Source organism: Monocercomonoides exilis, assembly GCF_001643675.1.
Source record: "Monocercomonoides exilis strain PA203 chromosome Unknown scaffold29-1213020, whole genome shotgun sequence".
In the NCBI taxonomy this organism is placed as follows: Eukaryota; Preaxostyla; order Oxymonadida; family Polymastigidae; genus Monocercomonoides; species Monocercomonoides exilis.
The window spans coordinates 1,147,613-1,163,979 of NW_027150574.1; the positions used below are offsets into that span (position 1 = coordinate 1,147,613).

General features: G+C 37.1%; 3 protein-coding genes across 3 annotated transcripts; 1 reads left to right on the forward strand and 2 right to left on the reverse strand.

Moving 5' to 3' along the window:
- Nucleotides 1–463: 463 nt before the first annotated feature.
- Nucleotides 464–8,352, forward strand: MONOS_13438 (uncharacterized protein). Its single transcript, XM_067866144.1, has 8 exons — nt 464–553; nt 606–1,014; nt 1,071–2,558; nt 2,745–4,908; nt 5,005–5,312; nt 5,411–5,820; nt 5,901–6,348; nt 6,449–8,352. The coding sequence occupies exons 1-8, from the start codon at nt 494–496 to the stop codon at nt 8,128–8,130; spliced, it is 6,969 nt and encodes a 2,322-aa protein (XP_067725509.1). The 5' UTR covers nt 464–493; the 3' UTR covers nt 8,131–8,352.
- Nucleotides 8,353–10,002: 1,650 nt separating this feature from the next.
- On the reverse strand, nt 10,003–10,944 carry MONOS_13437 (uncharacterized protein; the record flags this gene model as incomplete). The annotated part of the gene is made up of 1 exon (XM_067866143.1): nt 10,003–10,944. The coding sequence occupies one exon, from the start codon at nt 10,942–10,944 to the stop codon at nt 10,003–10,005; it is 942 nt and encodes a 313-aa protein (XP_067725510.1).
- A 1,685-nt stretch (nt 10,945–12,629) lies between these two features.
- MONOS_10070 (Tre-2/Bub2/Cdc16 (TBC) F family protein A) lies at nt 12,630–16,241 on the reverse strand (the record flags this gene model as incomplete). The annotated part of the gene is made up of 2 exons (XM_067862480.1): nt 12,630–16,148; nt 16,216–16,241. The coding sequence occupies 2 exons, from the start codon at nt 16,239–16,241 to the stop codon at nt 12,698–12,700; spliced, it is 3,477 nt and encodes a 1,158-aa protein (XP_067725511.1). The 3' UTR covers nt 12,630–12,697.
- Between the last annotated feature and the right edge of the window lie 126 nt (nt 16,242–16,367).

Below are 16,367 nucleotides of genomic sequence, written 5' to 3' on the forward strand. Positions count from 1 at the left end.
TTATTTACATGAAATTCTCAAAAATAATAAATATGTATTTTTCAAAAACGAAACAATAAATTATTATAAAAAAAGAGAAGAAAAGAATGGAAAAGCTCACATAAACATTCCTTGATTTAAAAATTTGAAAGTTTGAAAAGAAGGAAAAAATGATACGAAAAAATGAAGATTGTTCTCAGAAAAGAGCGATCAGGCAAGAAATATTGAAGTTACCAAAATTTTCCTTTTTCGTGCAGAAATGAAAAGAAATCACTAATTGTTTCTAGCGATAGAGCTGCAATTAGCTTCTTTAATGATAATATAAAGCATTTTCATATTCAAAAATATTAAGAAATAATGATTTGTTCTTCGGTTAATGATGAAAAGCTTCATTGAGAAAAAAATTCTCAATTTTTAATTGTTTTTTGTGTTTTTGAAACGAGAAGTTTAAAAAAAAGAAAAAATGTTAAAAAAATTTTGTACCATAGTATTTTTTATTTAAGTTTTTAAATTTATGTCTGGGTTTTCACTTTATGTAGACTCCATAGAAGGCATAATAGAAGATCCACTTATTGTTTGCAATTTTTCTTTTCTCTCTTTATTTTTTTAATCCTTTCATTTTGAAGAGAACGGGGCTGGACATTGATTATTGCTTCTACAGATATAATCTGACATTTTACAATTCATTAACCAAAAGAATCAAAGGCGCAACATACGAAAGTTGTTTACACAAACCAGAAGAAATTCAAACCAACATTTTCAACTGCTCGATAAACGACCTGTTGTTTTTTTTGTGCGAACCAGAACAGCATTGCTTTTTAATTTTGGAAATAGTCTTCGTGGCAATTGATAAAATAAACCATGTAGTTCGTGAGGTTAGTCTTGGATGGACTCATGTGGCAATTCCCCAACCAGAAACTCTTTCTGACATATCAGATTACAAAAGAGTGAAATTATCTCGGAAAATGGAATCAATAGAATTGAAACAAGGGACTCCACGGGTCTTTTTGTTTTTGAACGATATTTCAAGTACAAGTTTGATGCATTTATTTTCTGATTCAATTTTTTCGTTTCATTCAAATTATTATTAGTTACTGAAAATATACCCGGTTCTTTTGTCCGCATATGCTTCTTATCACATAAAAAATTGAAAGAATTTACATCTATTGTTCCTTTATATGTAATTTTTGATGAAACAAACGGATCCACAACTGTTCCAGGCCTACTTTCTCCTCATTATCAGTATTTAGTTCAGCAAATATACAGAAATGATCTTGAAGTACTTAGAGATCGCCTAACAATGACCCCATCAGCTCTTTCGGACAAGTACTATCCTAAAACCTTACAAGATGACGCCGATAGTGGAAACTTCAAATTGGCAAAAGAAAAATGGAAAATGGCAGCGATGAAAGTATTGATGCAGTCTGGGAAAAACACTTCACAGAATCAAGATTTGACAACTTCATCACAACAAAAGGCTAAATCTCCATCTTTGGCTTCATCTTCCCAGAGGCCTGCAAGTCGAGCTGATTCAAAATTATCATCTAAAGAAAGCCGATCTGGTTCTGTTTCTTCATCTTCAACAAAACAAGCTCAAGAAAGCAAGCCAAAGTTTTCTTCATCTGCATTTGCGCGGGCTGCTGTTGCCAGTGTGTTTATGTCACGTCTTAAAAGGAAGCGCAGAATGCATAGCACGAATTCTCAACAAATGAACAAGGGATCTTCACAGAATGCTGGCGCAAAAGGAGATGGAGAATTTGGAATAATGAAGGAGCTCAAAAAGGATGAGAAAGAACGACTTGAAGCGCTGAATATAATGTCGAAAGAAGGATGGCTGGAAGAAATGAATGCAACACGTTCGGCGTTGAAAGATGCTTTCAGAGCGAAAAAGCAAAAGATTAGAAGAGAAAAACAAAAAAATGAGAAGAAAAAGAAGAAAAACGATAAACCATTCAATATGAATCCGCGAAAGAGAAACAAGGAAACATTGAATATGTCAGAAGACGATGATTCAGACAGTGCAAACAGCTCTCAGCGGTCAGATTTTGATGAAGAGGAAGCAACTTTTTCAGAAGGCGAAGAAGAGCAAATTGTGCAACGAATAACAAAAGACTCGTGGCTGTTTCAGGACGAATGGACAATAAACGATTTTCTACCAACTGAAGCTTCGGAAATACTCAATTTTATGAAGAGAAAAGCACTTTACATGAAGAACAACCGTCAAATGCTTCCTGAATCGAAAGACGAAATGAATTTGGCAGAGTTGACAGATGCCGAAATGGCAGCAGCAGAAGAAGAAGGGTATTACCAAAACTTGAAAAGAAGAGGACTTGAAAGAAGGAGTTTGCTTGTTTTGCTGTCAGAAGAGCGAAGAAGATTGTGCAGCAGTTGGCGCTCCACAGAAATGACTGTGAAAGAGAGGCCAGCCATGTTTGGGAGCTTGCTGAGGCAGCCTGTGTTGACTGAGCGCATGTCATTCCGACTGACAGACATTACTCTGCGTTTGACAGCTGGTTTTGAGGATTTGATGAGAGAGCAGCTGAATTGGACACGCAAATGGGAACAGCAAAGAGAAAAAGGTGTGAATGCAAAAAGAGGAAAAAAAAGTGAACGTTAAATATTTTTTATATATTTCCAAATTAAATAGAATTTTTTTTTGAGTTTTTGCGATTCAAGAAAAAACGTACTCATTTTGTCTGATGAATTTTAATGTTCTTTAAATGTGAAAATATAATGTTTTCTTGTCATGCTGTGTCATATTGCAGATATCCAGAAAGTGACAGTCGAGCAAAGACAGCTGCTGATCATTCCACACAACACTTTGACAATTTGTGGTGAAGTTCAAAGCGAAGAGCTTCTCACAGGAAAGACCATCACAGTGAACAGTGGTAGGAAAAGAAAGATGTACTCCACACTTCGCACAAAAAAAGGATTCATCACAATCAAAAATGCAATTCCACATCCAGCATACACACTTCTGATTGCTGTGCTTTACAAAGTGAACATTCCAATTTCTGTGAATCCAACAGAAGTGAAAGAGTCGTCGTCTTCTTCTTCTTCGACTATCAAAAAGTCAGCAAAACGCACGCCAATTCCAGCATCAACACAAAGAGATCTATGGATTGGATGGAGGGAATATCAGCCATTTGTTCAGAATGTGAAACAAAAGACGTTAAGTGATGTGCTAAATAACACGGAAGCTGATGAAGAAAGTGAAGAAGAAGAAGAAGAAGAAGAAGATGATGATGATGATGATGATGATGATGATGATGATGATGATTATAATTATTCAAGTACGACAGATGGCAAAGAAAAATCAAAGAGCAGCAATGTTGGTAGTGCATCCAATACAAACACTCCAAGCAAAGCTTTTCGAGAAACAGGAAGTGATGATGATTTTGCAGACAATGAAAGTGTTGCTTCTCTTCTCAACGAATACGATGCAATGCAAACGCCTGCACGAAAGGCAAAAGACACGTTTGAAAGGAAAAAAGGAGATGTTGGCATCGAAGAGAGCTATCCTGTGTATTCTGTTTTGGTGGATCAGAATGGAAAATCTGTGGATGGTTTGAATGCTCCTTCAAAAATATCTTCTTTTTCTGTTGATTTATCAATCCAGAAGTCATCAATTTCATCATCATCATCTTCTTCTTCTTTATCTTTTTTGCCTATGTTTGCCTCAAAATCAGTTTCTCCTTCAAATCTTTCTCCAAATCCGTCTTCGGTTTCGCCAGCTCCTCATATGTCGATGCAACGTTCTGTTTCTCAAAACACTCATTCTTCGCTTCGTCTTCACAGCTCCATCCTGAAAAAATGGAAGGAGAAAGTTACAATGACAATTCCAGACTTGATCGTTCCTCCGAAAATCGCCAAAAAGAGAGGGATTAAACAGAGGCACCATCTGGAAACAAGGCTGCCATTGCGAACAGAACCTGTTGCTTCTCTCTTTTATCCGTTCATCCAACATTACTTTGTGCTTGACCCAACACGCGGGCCAATCATCTTTGATCCTCGCTCTCTGCAGAAAAGACCAGCCACAAGATCATCCTCAAATATGGCCTCTTCTTCTTCTGCTTCTTCTTCATTTCCCACTTCATCTTTTAATAGCTTTGCTGATAGTCAGATTGCTGGCTCATCTCTTTCACTTGGCTATTCTGGCATTCAGTCAAAGCAATACACATCAAATGCATCTTCCACTTCTCCAAACACTTCACCACTTTCTTCTGAACCTACCTTCCCATTTAACATTCTCCATCCACTTTCAATTCCATTTCACGACGGCTCAGGTGATCCTGACTCAATATGCGCATTGCTCCCTGATGAACCACATGCCTCAATTCAGTTCTGCCTCCAGCTGAACTCGACCTCTGATTATTCGCTACTTCCTGTTTATGTGGAGCCTCCGTATGATAAAAATCGCTTTCCGATCCCCCGCCTCCATCCTGAGCCTCCTCCACAGCCTCAGCCACTCACTCCTCCCCCACAAGACATTCCAGACACAAATGTATCAGGCGATGTTCAGCCTCCGCTTGTTGAACAGCCAGCAAATGACAACATGCAACCAGAAGAAGTGCTAAATCCTCTGCCTCCTCTACCTATTCCTCTTCCGCAAGGCCCACCGCTTCCTCCGACAGCAGCTCTTTCTGTCGACACACCGCATCCTCCTGTTGACTCGATGCCTCCTGTGCGCCTTCGCTCTCGCCGCTTGGATGAAAAGCTGGACGACTTGTGCAGCGAATTCACCTTCACTTTTGAGTCTTTTGAGAACGATGGGCTGTCTCTTCCTGGCTCAAGACTGGTTCAGCCCCCGTCTTTTACTCGCTTCAAGTTTCGATTTTTCGAGCTGCCGGAATGTTGGAGCGATATTGGCGTATCTGCGTATGATGAAGGAAGCCATTTCACTACAATTGGAAGGAAAATGAGCACAGAGTTTGTAACCTAATAAATTATTTTAGAAATGAATGTGAAATTTTGTGAATGAATATTTATTTTATTTATTTATTGTTTGTGCTCTTTGCATTTCAGAGAGAATATGGCATCGTCCAGTTACGAGACATTTCCACAGCTTTCACCATTGTCCATAACGTTTCAGTGCAATTCATCCACTTTGTGCAACGCACCCCTCATGTCATCGCTGACATCACTGCCTTACCCTCTCAGTGGAAGTGCTCTGCCTTTGTCGTCAAACACCCCAAAGACATTGGCCGAGTACTTGGAATCTGAATGGCTCGAGATCGACATCGTCGACTGGTCTTCAAAGTTTCAGTACGGCTGCGTTTTCATTCCGCTGGATTCTCTCCTTCCGTTTGTCGATGGACGGACAGGGGTGATGAGTTTGCTCTTTTGCATCATCATTTATGCACCAACAAATAAAAATTGTGAATGTTTAATAAATTTTTATATATCCAATTTGTATTTTTTTTTTTTTTAGATCCATCTGTTTACGAGACAATTCACCTGACCGCTGATATTTGGCTGCCATTTCCTCCTCTTTCCTGTTCAGTCGATGCTGCCACGTCTGTCGTGCTTCCTCTGTCTTTCCTTTCTTTTGCATCGCCTCCTCCACTCCACCGCTTTCTGGGTAAGTTGCATTTGTCCATTTCGCATCGTCGTGTGCCTCCTGCTGTTTCTGTGCCAAAAGCGCTCCAGTTTCTGCGTGAACACAAAGGAAACAAGACGAGAATGAGCAAAGATCTGATAAACATTGGAAATTACTGGGCATCGCAGGTTGGGCGGCTGGAAGAGGAGAGTGCAAGCGAAGAGGACAAGTCAGGCGATGAGAAAGAGGCACTCGATGGCAGAGTCAGCACATCGAAGCAGAGAAGACAAAAGCGGAGTGTTGTTTGCTTTTGAATACTTTAGATTTCTTTGAATTACTTTTTAATTTCCTTTATTTTTATATCAATTGCGATTCTGTTTAGACAAAGCAAATAAAACTTCATCAGCTGTCATTTGGCAAATTGAGCTGTTCACGTTTAATATTTCCGTCTTTTGCGTCACCTGTGTATTTTGAGATTCCATTTTTAAACCCATTTTCATCGCCACTCACTGTTGATGTCATTGTTACAGAAAGATTAAAAGAAAATAACCCATCATTTCCCTCTTCTTCCTCTTCTTCACGATCGAAGCAAAACAAAGAAAAGGAGCTTTTCCTTCTGTCAGACAGCGAAGCAGAATATTTCCGCTTTCTATTTGCACCAGAATCAGTTTCTGCACCAAACTCTTTTTCTGTTCCGTCAGCTTCACACAAAAATTTGGGATTTCAGCTCAAAAAGCCTCTTGCTGCAACTCGTTCAATCGGCTCATGTTCTTCATTCCCAACAGCTGAGAAGCAAACAGGTGGCTCATCCGCTATACTGTTGAAAGATGGTATTTTTATTTATTTTTTTCCTGAATTTTTAACTCGATGATCTGGATTCAATGTCTTTATTTTTTTCCATTTCCATTTGTTACATGAAAAATTTCATAGATTTAAATGTTATATGTGCATCGACATTCACATTCGTTCCACAAGAAAGCAGAGCATTTCCATTTCTGTTTCAGTCTTTCTGCGGAGGTGATGTATTTTCTCATTGGAACTTAAGCGATGCTGAGAATGATGGCAAAGATTCATTCAGCAGCAAATCTGAAGATGCCAACACAAACAAATGGAAAGCATTACTTCAAGAAAGCACACAAAAGGATTCGATTCTTTTGATGCCAACAGTTGCAGACGAAAACGAAGTTGTTCAGCTGAAGAAAAAGAGAGTTGTTCTTCAGTCTTTCCAACAGCAGAAGAGTCAGAATCCTACAGCAAAGCTTATCAGTGAAAAAGAGCAACCCTTTTCTGACATTTCGTATCCTTCAGACGGAACTAGCAATTTGGACTCTCTCATTTCGACGCCATTTGGAAAGATAGAGCCAAACCTTCAGGCAATTCATCCGCGTGTCTTTGAGATTGTGATAAGAGAATCTCATTCAAAGTTTGTGTTTACAACCACCCACATTGTGGTCTGTGCGACAAACTGCCAAATCTCTCGCACGTTCAACGTCTATCGCCCTGATAATACTCCATCGGAACTTTTCCTTCACATTTCACAGCCTGCACCATCATCACACGCCATCTCTTCATTTCCTTTTCCATCTCCTCTTCCTCTCAGCAACTCGACTTCACCTCAACCAATGCTATCCAATTCTTATTTGGCCAACTCACCAACGAGAAGGCGAGACATTTCATTCATTGACACAACTCGTGGCACAGACAGCATCAAAAAAGCTGTCTTGTCTCGATCGACTCCACAGATACAAGCGATCTCTGAAATTTCAAACACATACTCAATCACTCAAACACTTCACTTTGACCTGCCTGCTGTAAAGTTCCTCTCGCCAATCAGAATCAGAGTTGCTCTGTTTAACGATGAGTGGTGTGGGTCGTTGTATGAAATTTGGGAAATTGTCGTGTTTGGAGTTCCAAGCATTGCTGTTAACTCGTCGGTTGGTGAGCCAATTCGTGCATATGAACCATTTGACACGACACAAGATCCAGACATAACAGAGCCAGTGTTTCACGAGCCTGCCTTAAGTTCTGTGACTGCTGCTTCGTTGGACAAAGAATGGGTGGAAAAAGTCAGATCACAACATGGAAGATTGAGTTGGGAAGAATGGGACATTTCAACAGGCCTTGGGCCGACGCAATCAGGAGTCAACTTCATCATTCGGTCGCTTGCTGGAGGAAGACAGCAAACTCTGTTTGCTTTGTCTGACCAGCACACAGCCGATCTGTCCCGGCTGTGGCTGATTCTGTCTGATAGCCAGCCTTCAATGGAAGGACGCGTATATCATATCGACATTGAGGTTGGGGAGTCGCCAAGAATTGAAATCCCGTTTGAGAATCCGATTGAAGAAACGTGCCTGTTCAGACTGGTAACGGATAGGTCTGATATCATTGTTCTTTCATCGAGTTTCCTTTCAATGAAAAAAGGTGAAACAAAAGCAGTAGAATTTCGTATTTCTCCTCAATACACTCCCATTCAAGTAACTGCAACAATATTCATTAACGGAATTGGAGCAATGGATTCCATTCTAGAACAAATGTATACAATAAATGTAAATTATACAATGCATTCAACATCAGTGAATTGCACATTATTTGATGATACAATTGTTAGCTAGAAAAAAGGACTATTATGAAAAACTGCTGTTCATCACTTTTTCTTTAATCAAAAATAAATACACTAAATTTTTGAAAGTGCCAATGTTTTGCTTTTACATAATCATATAAATTGTTTAATTATAACCCTTTGATAGTTTGTTTTCACGTAAATAAATATTTTTTTAAAAAAAAAAAAAAATTGATTGATTCACCAAAAAATATTTAAAACGGGTTGCTTTTTTGGAATGAAAACATTTTTTTTATTTTTTTTAAAAAAAATGAAACAAGTTTTACAAAGCAAAAAATCAGATAAAAAAAGAAATACATCTCCCAATTTGTTTTTTTGAACTTAATTCATAACTTTTTTTTTTTTTCAAATTTATTTTTTCAGGGATTCATGCTTATGAACAAGCTCTAAGTGCGCATAACTTTGTTATCATATTTATTTAAACTTATAATTTTGTCTTTTCAATAACCATTCTCCTTTGAAAGAATTATTAACTGAAAGTTAAATATTAATTGAAAATGCACTGAATTTGCGATTTCATAAATAAACAATTTATTGAATTCAAGGAATACTTTGCTTTTTATAATATTTTTTTAAGAAAATACAAAGAAATACTTTTTGAGTTGTTTCCTTTCTGGCATTTTCACATCAATGCATTTCTTTTAATTGTTAACAAAACAATTCATAAAATATTATGTGAATTTGCTTTCATGCGCAGAATTTGAAGCGACTTTTTCTGAAATTTGGCAACATTTCTGTTGATTTATCGGCAAGACAGTATTTTATGATCAGAACAAACAATTCTGCATTTCTTTCTAACACCATGTAATCATAAAACATCAAGCTTTAAACTGTTTTATGAAAATCGAACGATAGTCAAAATACCAGATCGCACTTTATTTGGATTGAAAATTTCTTCGAACACGATCTTTGAATTAATAAATTGAATGAAATGAAAGAAGATGGAAAACATTTTTTATAAGCGATTGCTTTTATTTAAACAATGGAGAATTACAATTTTTTTTTCCATTTATTTATTTAATCAACTTTTTCTCCATTTTAATTCGTCAAGAAGCTGCTTTCTATTTTTATTCGGTTCTTATGATCACGTCAGTTTACAAACTTGATTCACAAGCAATAGCGCTTTAACTATTTTAAACACCTTCTCATTTGAAAATCTACCAATCATTCAGAAATGGTCCTTTGTGCTTTTTCGTTTTAAGCAGACTATCTTTATCTTATTAAGCATTCAACTAACTAAAGTACTTTATTGATTAACTAATTCTTCCGCACCTGGTAGGAAGGGATGCTTTGAGAAAGCCAAAGCAGACAGAGTAACAAATCAGATGCAATCTTTCTTTTGAAATTCTCAAATTGTCATTTTAATCATCGTCCAAGATTCAAACAAGTTGCTATTGAAACGATTACATGAATTAAAGCGTCTACACTTTTGCAGTGAAAACTTCTAGTTTTTTCATTTTCTTTCATTCTTTTTCAAAATTCCTTTTATCTTTTTCTTTTCTTTAAGAAAAACGAATCGCTCGAAAACTTATTTATTACCATGGGTGCTTTACCCGCCCCCTGGTGCCAAATCCGCACCCACAAATTGAATTAAAAGTTCACATTTTGTTATATGAACACTATTCATTTTCAATCATTGAGCTTTGAAAAAAATAGGACAAGTACATCACATTATTGAAAAGCTTCATTGTTTGGTGTTTGAGATAAAAAGGTTTCGAAGTTTTTTTTAAAAATTCTTCAACTTAATCAGTTTGCGGTAATACAAGAACAAAAAAAACCAAATGGGGTACTCACTCGTTCTTCTTTATCAATAATCACTTTCAGCAGATGCAAACCTTTCAATGTGAAAAAACAAACAAACAAACTACGATGACAACGAAGAATAATACTTTTCGCGACATTCAATTTCTTTTCTGCTGAAAGATGGTGAAACTGCTCTTTGAATTGGCTTCTCCTTTTCCGGTTTTCTTCTTTCATCAATGTTGCTTTCTCCACTTGTATCATCGTTCATAATATAATATATTATCTTTTTCTTTTTCTTTTTATGTTTTATTTCTCTTTTATCTTCATCTGCAGAAGAGCTTGACAAAAGAATGTTGAATTCTTCACGAGAATGCTTGGTTTTTGATGTTGAAGGAGTCGAAGAAGTTTTCGCTTTTTCTATTTTTTTATATTTGGATCGAAGAAATGCAAGATGCTTTTCTGCATATTCAAGTTGTTTTTTCAATTCGAAGCTGTCCAAATCTTCTATAATTGTTGTTGAATTTAATTTGTGATCATCAGACGGAGAAGAACAGATCGATTCGTTCGGCGAAGTTGATTTTGTTGAGTTTGCTTTTTCTGAGGAATAAATATCTGATGGTATTGATGAAGCTGAAACACTTTGCCTTTTTGGTGGAGAATAGCTTCCAAAAAGTTCTTCACGCCAATCTTGAAACGAAGAATGAAAATCTTCTTTCGATGGAGAGGCTCCAATAGGTGCTCCAGATACGCGAGAGAGAACGGGAGCTGCAGCAACAGGCCAGACTCCTGTCTTAATGAATGCTGCCTTCACTGTTGATGGAACACAAGCTGCAGCCAAGGCTTCGGGGAGAATTTCTGCAAGTTGGGCTCGATAAGAAGGGAGAGAAAATGGAGAAGGAATAACAAATTTGTTACTCAAAGTGGATTTTAGTCGAGAAAAAACACATGAGTCACACGGCTGAAGCAAATGTGTCATATTAGGTGGGAATTTTTTCAGAATGATGAAATTTTTTTCAGCTGCTTCAATTACAGTTTCGTCATTGTGAGTTGAATGATTATCCATTAACAAAAGTGCACGATGAGAACTTGTAGGTTTCACTTTCTCCGCGATTAATGGAATCCAGTAATTAATCATAATGTACTTGAAGATATCCTTAGTGATCCACCCGGAAGATGAAAAAATATATCTGATATCAAATGAAGAAAGTGTGCGAAACTCTTTCGGGAGTGTTTTCTTTGGCCATAGAAGAAATCGCGGTAATGAGGATCCGTCAGCGCAGATACAAAGGCATATAGTTGCATTCGGGACTTTTGGAACGACGGGAACTTGTGGAGGAGTTTGACTTTTTAGGCAAACAACCAGTTTGTTCGATGATTCCCCACATGAGATAGACGATTCATCAAAATTGAATATATCCGCAGCTGTGATATTGTATTCCGTAACAGTGCTTAACAATTCTGAAAACCATCCTCTGATATTTTCTGGTGACTGCGCTGATATTTTTGCAACGTCCGTGTGCCTTGCGATTGCAGCCTTCAAAACATCACTTCGTTGAATTAATTTGAATGCATATTTTTTGTTGATTGTTTGGAATTCTTTCTTTGGTTTTGATGATTTTTCTATTTGATCCACACACTTAGCAACATGAAAATGTTACAAAAACAAATTAATAAATAATGCAAACCATGTTTTGCACATCGCGAATTCGAACTATTGTCTGATTTGATAAAAGGACTAGCACCTGGTTCTCAATTTCTTCCAATTGCTCGTTCGTAATTGCCTGAGGGTGCCCATTCCTTCCAGCTTCTCTGCCAGCTCTTTCCGCTCTTATACCTCTTTTCCATGCATCTTTTGACACAACCTTTGCTTTTATGGCAGTTGAATATTTCACTTTAAAACTTTTTCGAATTGCGAAAAGCTTTTTCGATGGGGATTTGAATGATCGATATTCCTTGGTTGCAAGAACTCTGTGCAACTGAGTTGATGATAATTCAGGTTTTTCAGTCATCTTTATTGGGTGTGATCAAGCATATCAAAATTTCTTTTGTTGTCATTTTGAATCAAAGATAACGTTAACAAATTTCGTTGTCTGACATACAAAGCGAATAATATTGAACTGGTTTATTATTTTCACTAGCTCTGAAAAAGTTGCGATAAATATAGTCTTTGGATTAAAGAAGAAACTGGCTTTATTTTGAAAGAACAAAAATTAACGTAGATTGAGCAAAAGCAAAACTTGGATTGTTGACATCATTTTTAGCTGTTTTAAAATAGTTTTCAATAGTTAAACATCTAATTGTGTTTTGAAAGCTCATTCAAATATGAATAGGGTGCGGGTTTGGCACCAGGGGGCGGGTAAAGCACCCATGGTAATTATAGATATCGAATTATCAATTAAAAGTTAAAACAATCTCGATTTTTCGCATTTTTCGGAAAAAAATTTCTTATGAATACTCTGTGTGTGTGTGTAAGCCTGGTACTATGCATTTTATCTTTAAAAATAATTATTATTTAATGAGATGCCCGAACGAAAAAAAAAATGTTCTGATAAAAAAAATACTCGGATAGAAGAATTCCACCCAACTCAAAGAATTACTCATTTTCCAAGTTTAATTCTTAAAAAAAGTTGTCTTAGGTTGTTGGCAAACAAACACTTAATTATTTAGATCTGTTCGCTCATGGCAACCAACATTACGTAATATTCGAAGGAAATGAAATATTTATCTTGAATTCTGAAACGAAGAATAGATATTTATTTTTGATTATTTCACTTTTTTTTTTTTTTAAAAGGTTATAACAAACAAAATTATCTTTTTCAACCCACAAACAAGTCCTTAAACACTTCTTTAAATGAAAACTTAATGTTTCCTTCAGAAAAATTTTGATCTTCCATTGATTGCGTTGAAATACTTGAAAGTTCTGTTAGCACTTGATTTCCAACGAGATGGGACAAATCTGTGCTCGAAGATGAATGGACACACTTAGAAACATTCAACAATTCCATCAGCAACGTTTCATCATCTACTAACAGAATCTTTTCTGTTGAACAGTTCACGCAAAACATATCAGAGTTCCTTTCATTTTCCATGGAATTCGAAAGTCTCTTATTAAGCTTTTCACTGTAATCATCTGCTTTCTTTTCAGATATCTGTTCTGCAAAGATATTCTCCCTCTTTTCTGGTTCAGCCTTTTTTTCTTTAACAGAAGAATAATCATAATCATCGCAAATATCAACATCAATGCTTTCAAACTCGTCATCTTCTATGATTGTGGTTGGCCGGGTGTTGGCTTCAGTTATGTCAAACAACGAATGAGAAATACCACCTTGTAGCGGACAACTTGGTGTTGTTTGAGCATTTAAAGAAGAAATAACTGTTGGACTTGAAGAATATTCCATCTGCGTTTTTGAAAGATTGAATTCACTGTTTTTGTTAGCGTGAGTAATTTCCTTCTTTGCTGATTCTTCTATTGATCTTTCAACACTATTTGTCTCGTTTTCACTTTCATTTTCAGAAACCGCTCCGCCTTTGTTTTCGTTTGCTTCTGATGTTGATAATGATTCATTCGGAGGAGCAATTACATCAGAAACAGAATCAGAAAATATCTGAGGAGAACGGTCTCTGCAATTCATATTGAATGGACTATCTTCAATATTATGAGAGTTTTTTGAAGATGAAAGAAACGATGAAATTTTCTCAATTTGTTTATAGCTTTCGCACATGATATGAACGCATTGCTTTTCAGCATAATTATATCGATCATCTCGATTTTCATTATCATTTTTGAAACTTGAAAGGTTTCGTCCAACTTTCTTCAATTCTTCCGCAGCTCGAAAGCGAATCATTCTTTCTTCTGTGAGTTTCTCTTCGAGAATTCTAATCGAAGCAAGAAGAACCGCGGGAGAGATATTAACAACGCCAGCTGAAGAAGTTGCCTTTCGTTCAGCCACAAAATTCCTATTTGCGGAATGCATCATGTCTGTTTCTGTGCCCACGGACTGCGGCGGTATCGGAGGAAATCTTGCTATGTCTTCGTTGGCTAATGGATGAACCTCCTGCTGAGGCATCAAACGCTCCATTTCAGGAGGTGGAGGCTCCGGCTTTTGTTGGAAAGGTTCCGATAAAGTTTGTTGAAATGAAGAGAAAGAGGAACCATTCGAAGAGGAAGCAGAAAGAGAAGAATTTTTAGTCGAATTCATATTCGAAAGCGAGTCTAATATTTGTGAGTCATGGGATCTTTCAACTGAGAATTTTGAATCACCAGTTGAATTATCTTTTAAAGATTGATTGCTCGTTGGAATAGCAGAACTCCCAATTTTTGAACTGCTTTCTGTTGTTGAATAAACGTTCTCGTTATCTTTTTTATCTTCTTCAATCTGACAGCTATTGTTTGTCGTGCAAGAGGTGCTTTGTGATTCCGATCTCAACTCTTTGTTTAATATCAATTTGTTCATAAGGTATTTATCTGATAATTCCAAAATTTCCTTTTGAATCGGAGAAAATTTATAATTCTCCGGAATCAGAATACTTGTAACCTGCTTCGCCAGATTGTGTGGAGGATAAAATGGGGCAACCATATTTTTCTGGTAAAAAGGCGAAGGCGAAGGCGAAGGTGAAGCGAAAGGTGATGGAGAAGGAGATTGATAAGGGTAAAACTGCGAAATCTGCGAAGATGCGGGTGAGTGAACAACAAACGATGGCAGAATGCTTTTCTTTTTGCGAGATCGAAAAGAACGTTTTTTGCCTTTATCTGCAGAGTCATCTACGATGGAATATGAGCATTGCACAAGCTCAGCATCATAGTCTCCTTCACCATCTGAATACGCTTCTTCGCTGTCCTTTTCTTCTTTACCTTCTTTCCTTTTATTGTCTTCTGCCAATGAATCCACTAGCACCGTTTGTTCTTCATCGTCTTCAGCATTCGCCATGCTAGCTGGACTTCTCCCTTCTTGCTCATTCATCCGTTCTCTTTCCAGTTTGATAGACATTTTCTGGTGGCGCAGCGACGGAATGTCCGATACCTGTGTTGTGTACAGCACCGAGTCAAATGGAATGCTCCCGTTGTTCTTCAGCGTCAGCGCCTGGAAAATGAAGGTGTTGGCGTCCTTGCGTGTTGTCTTTGGGTAGTGCATTAGCAGCGATAGACATGTGTTTTCATCTGTGTCAGTTGAACAGATCTCAGACTTCACAGCCTTGATCATCGCAACAGAGATATAATCGATCAGACTGAAATCAGAGAAAGGCGATCCATCGCTGTTACATGCAAAGATCGCATCCCAAATGCGGAGTGCTTCTGAAAGTTCGAACTCGCGAGCAAACAACATCCGAAGCCAGCGCATCAAAAAGTACTGAGGTTCAATCCCAAAGTCGTTGATCTTTTCCCACAGCGCCGGATCTTTCGCCTTCAGTAGCACAAATACACGTCGTGAATATCGCACGATGTATGGAATTTCAGAGAAATGAACCGTTTTTGTACGCTTAACAACTGCTTTTGCGTTTCCTGCTGCTCCATTTGAATCCAGAGTGTCAGCTGACAGATCGCCTGTGCCCAATACGTTCGACAACTGCTTGATTTGTTCTGCTTCAACGGGCGGCTTTGTGGTGTCGTAGAACCATTTTGAGGTTATGCCCATAATTCTGTCGAACATTGCAAACAAATCGTGCTCAGGATACTCCTTGGAGAGTGCATCAACAAGAACTGATGCCATCATTCGCTGTTCGTCCGTCAGATCTTCTGGGAAATCTGAAAAATCCAATGGATAAAGTGATGACTCCATAACAACGTAATAAAGACAAGCAAGTATTTCGTGCATTCCCTGCTGATAGCCTGTTTCTGGATTCTTTAAACTCCAAACAAGTAAAATACGACGAAGACAATCATGAACTTCAGGTCGCGTAAAAAAAGGAATATCGGTGAAAAGTCTATTTAAATCCTTTTTAATATTAGTCTCAACGTCTTGGTTTTTAAAGTACTTATTCCACGAAGAAACAGATGAATCACTCAAAGGATTTGAAATTTCTAAATCCTCAGTTTCTGCCTCATGCGGATCAATAAGAAATCCATCAATTAATTCTTGATATTGCCTACGCCATTCACGACTTTGCATTTTCCAATCAGGTCCTGGCCTTCCAGAAAAGCATCCAAGAAAAAATTTCCAACACAATGAACGTATTGGTGACTTTTCAAGACCGTATTTTATAGCATAAATGCGTGCTTTTATGGAAAATTCTTCTCCCGCTGATCCAAGCAAAACACAAAATTCATTTCTAAATTATTAAAAAATTTAAAATTTCAACAATTACTTGTTAATTTTTTAAAAAGCCTTTTTCATACAAATCCATTTGTATTCCATGGATCATTTCACTTTGGCATGCCTCGAATAACTGTATGGAAAGCTAAAAAAATACAAAAAATTTCTTTATCATCCCTTATTTATATAATTTGTGATCTATTGAAGTATTGTTTGATAAATTATTTTGTAAATT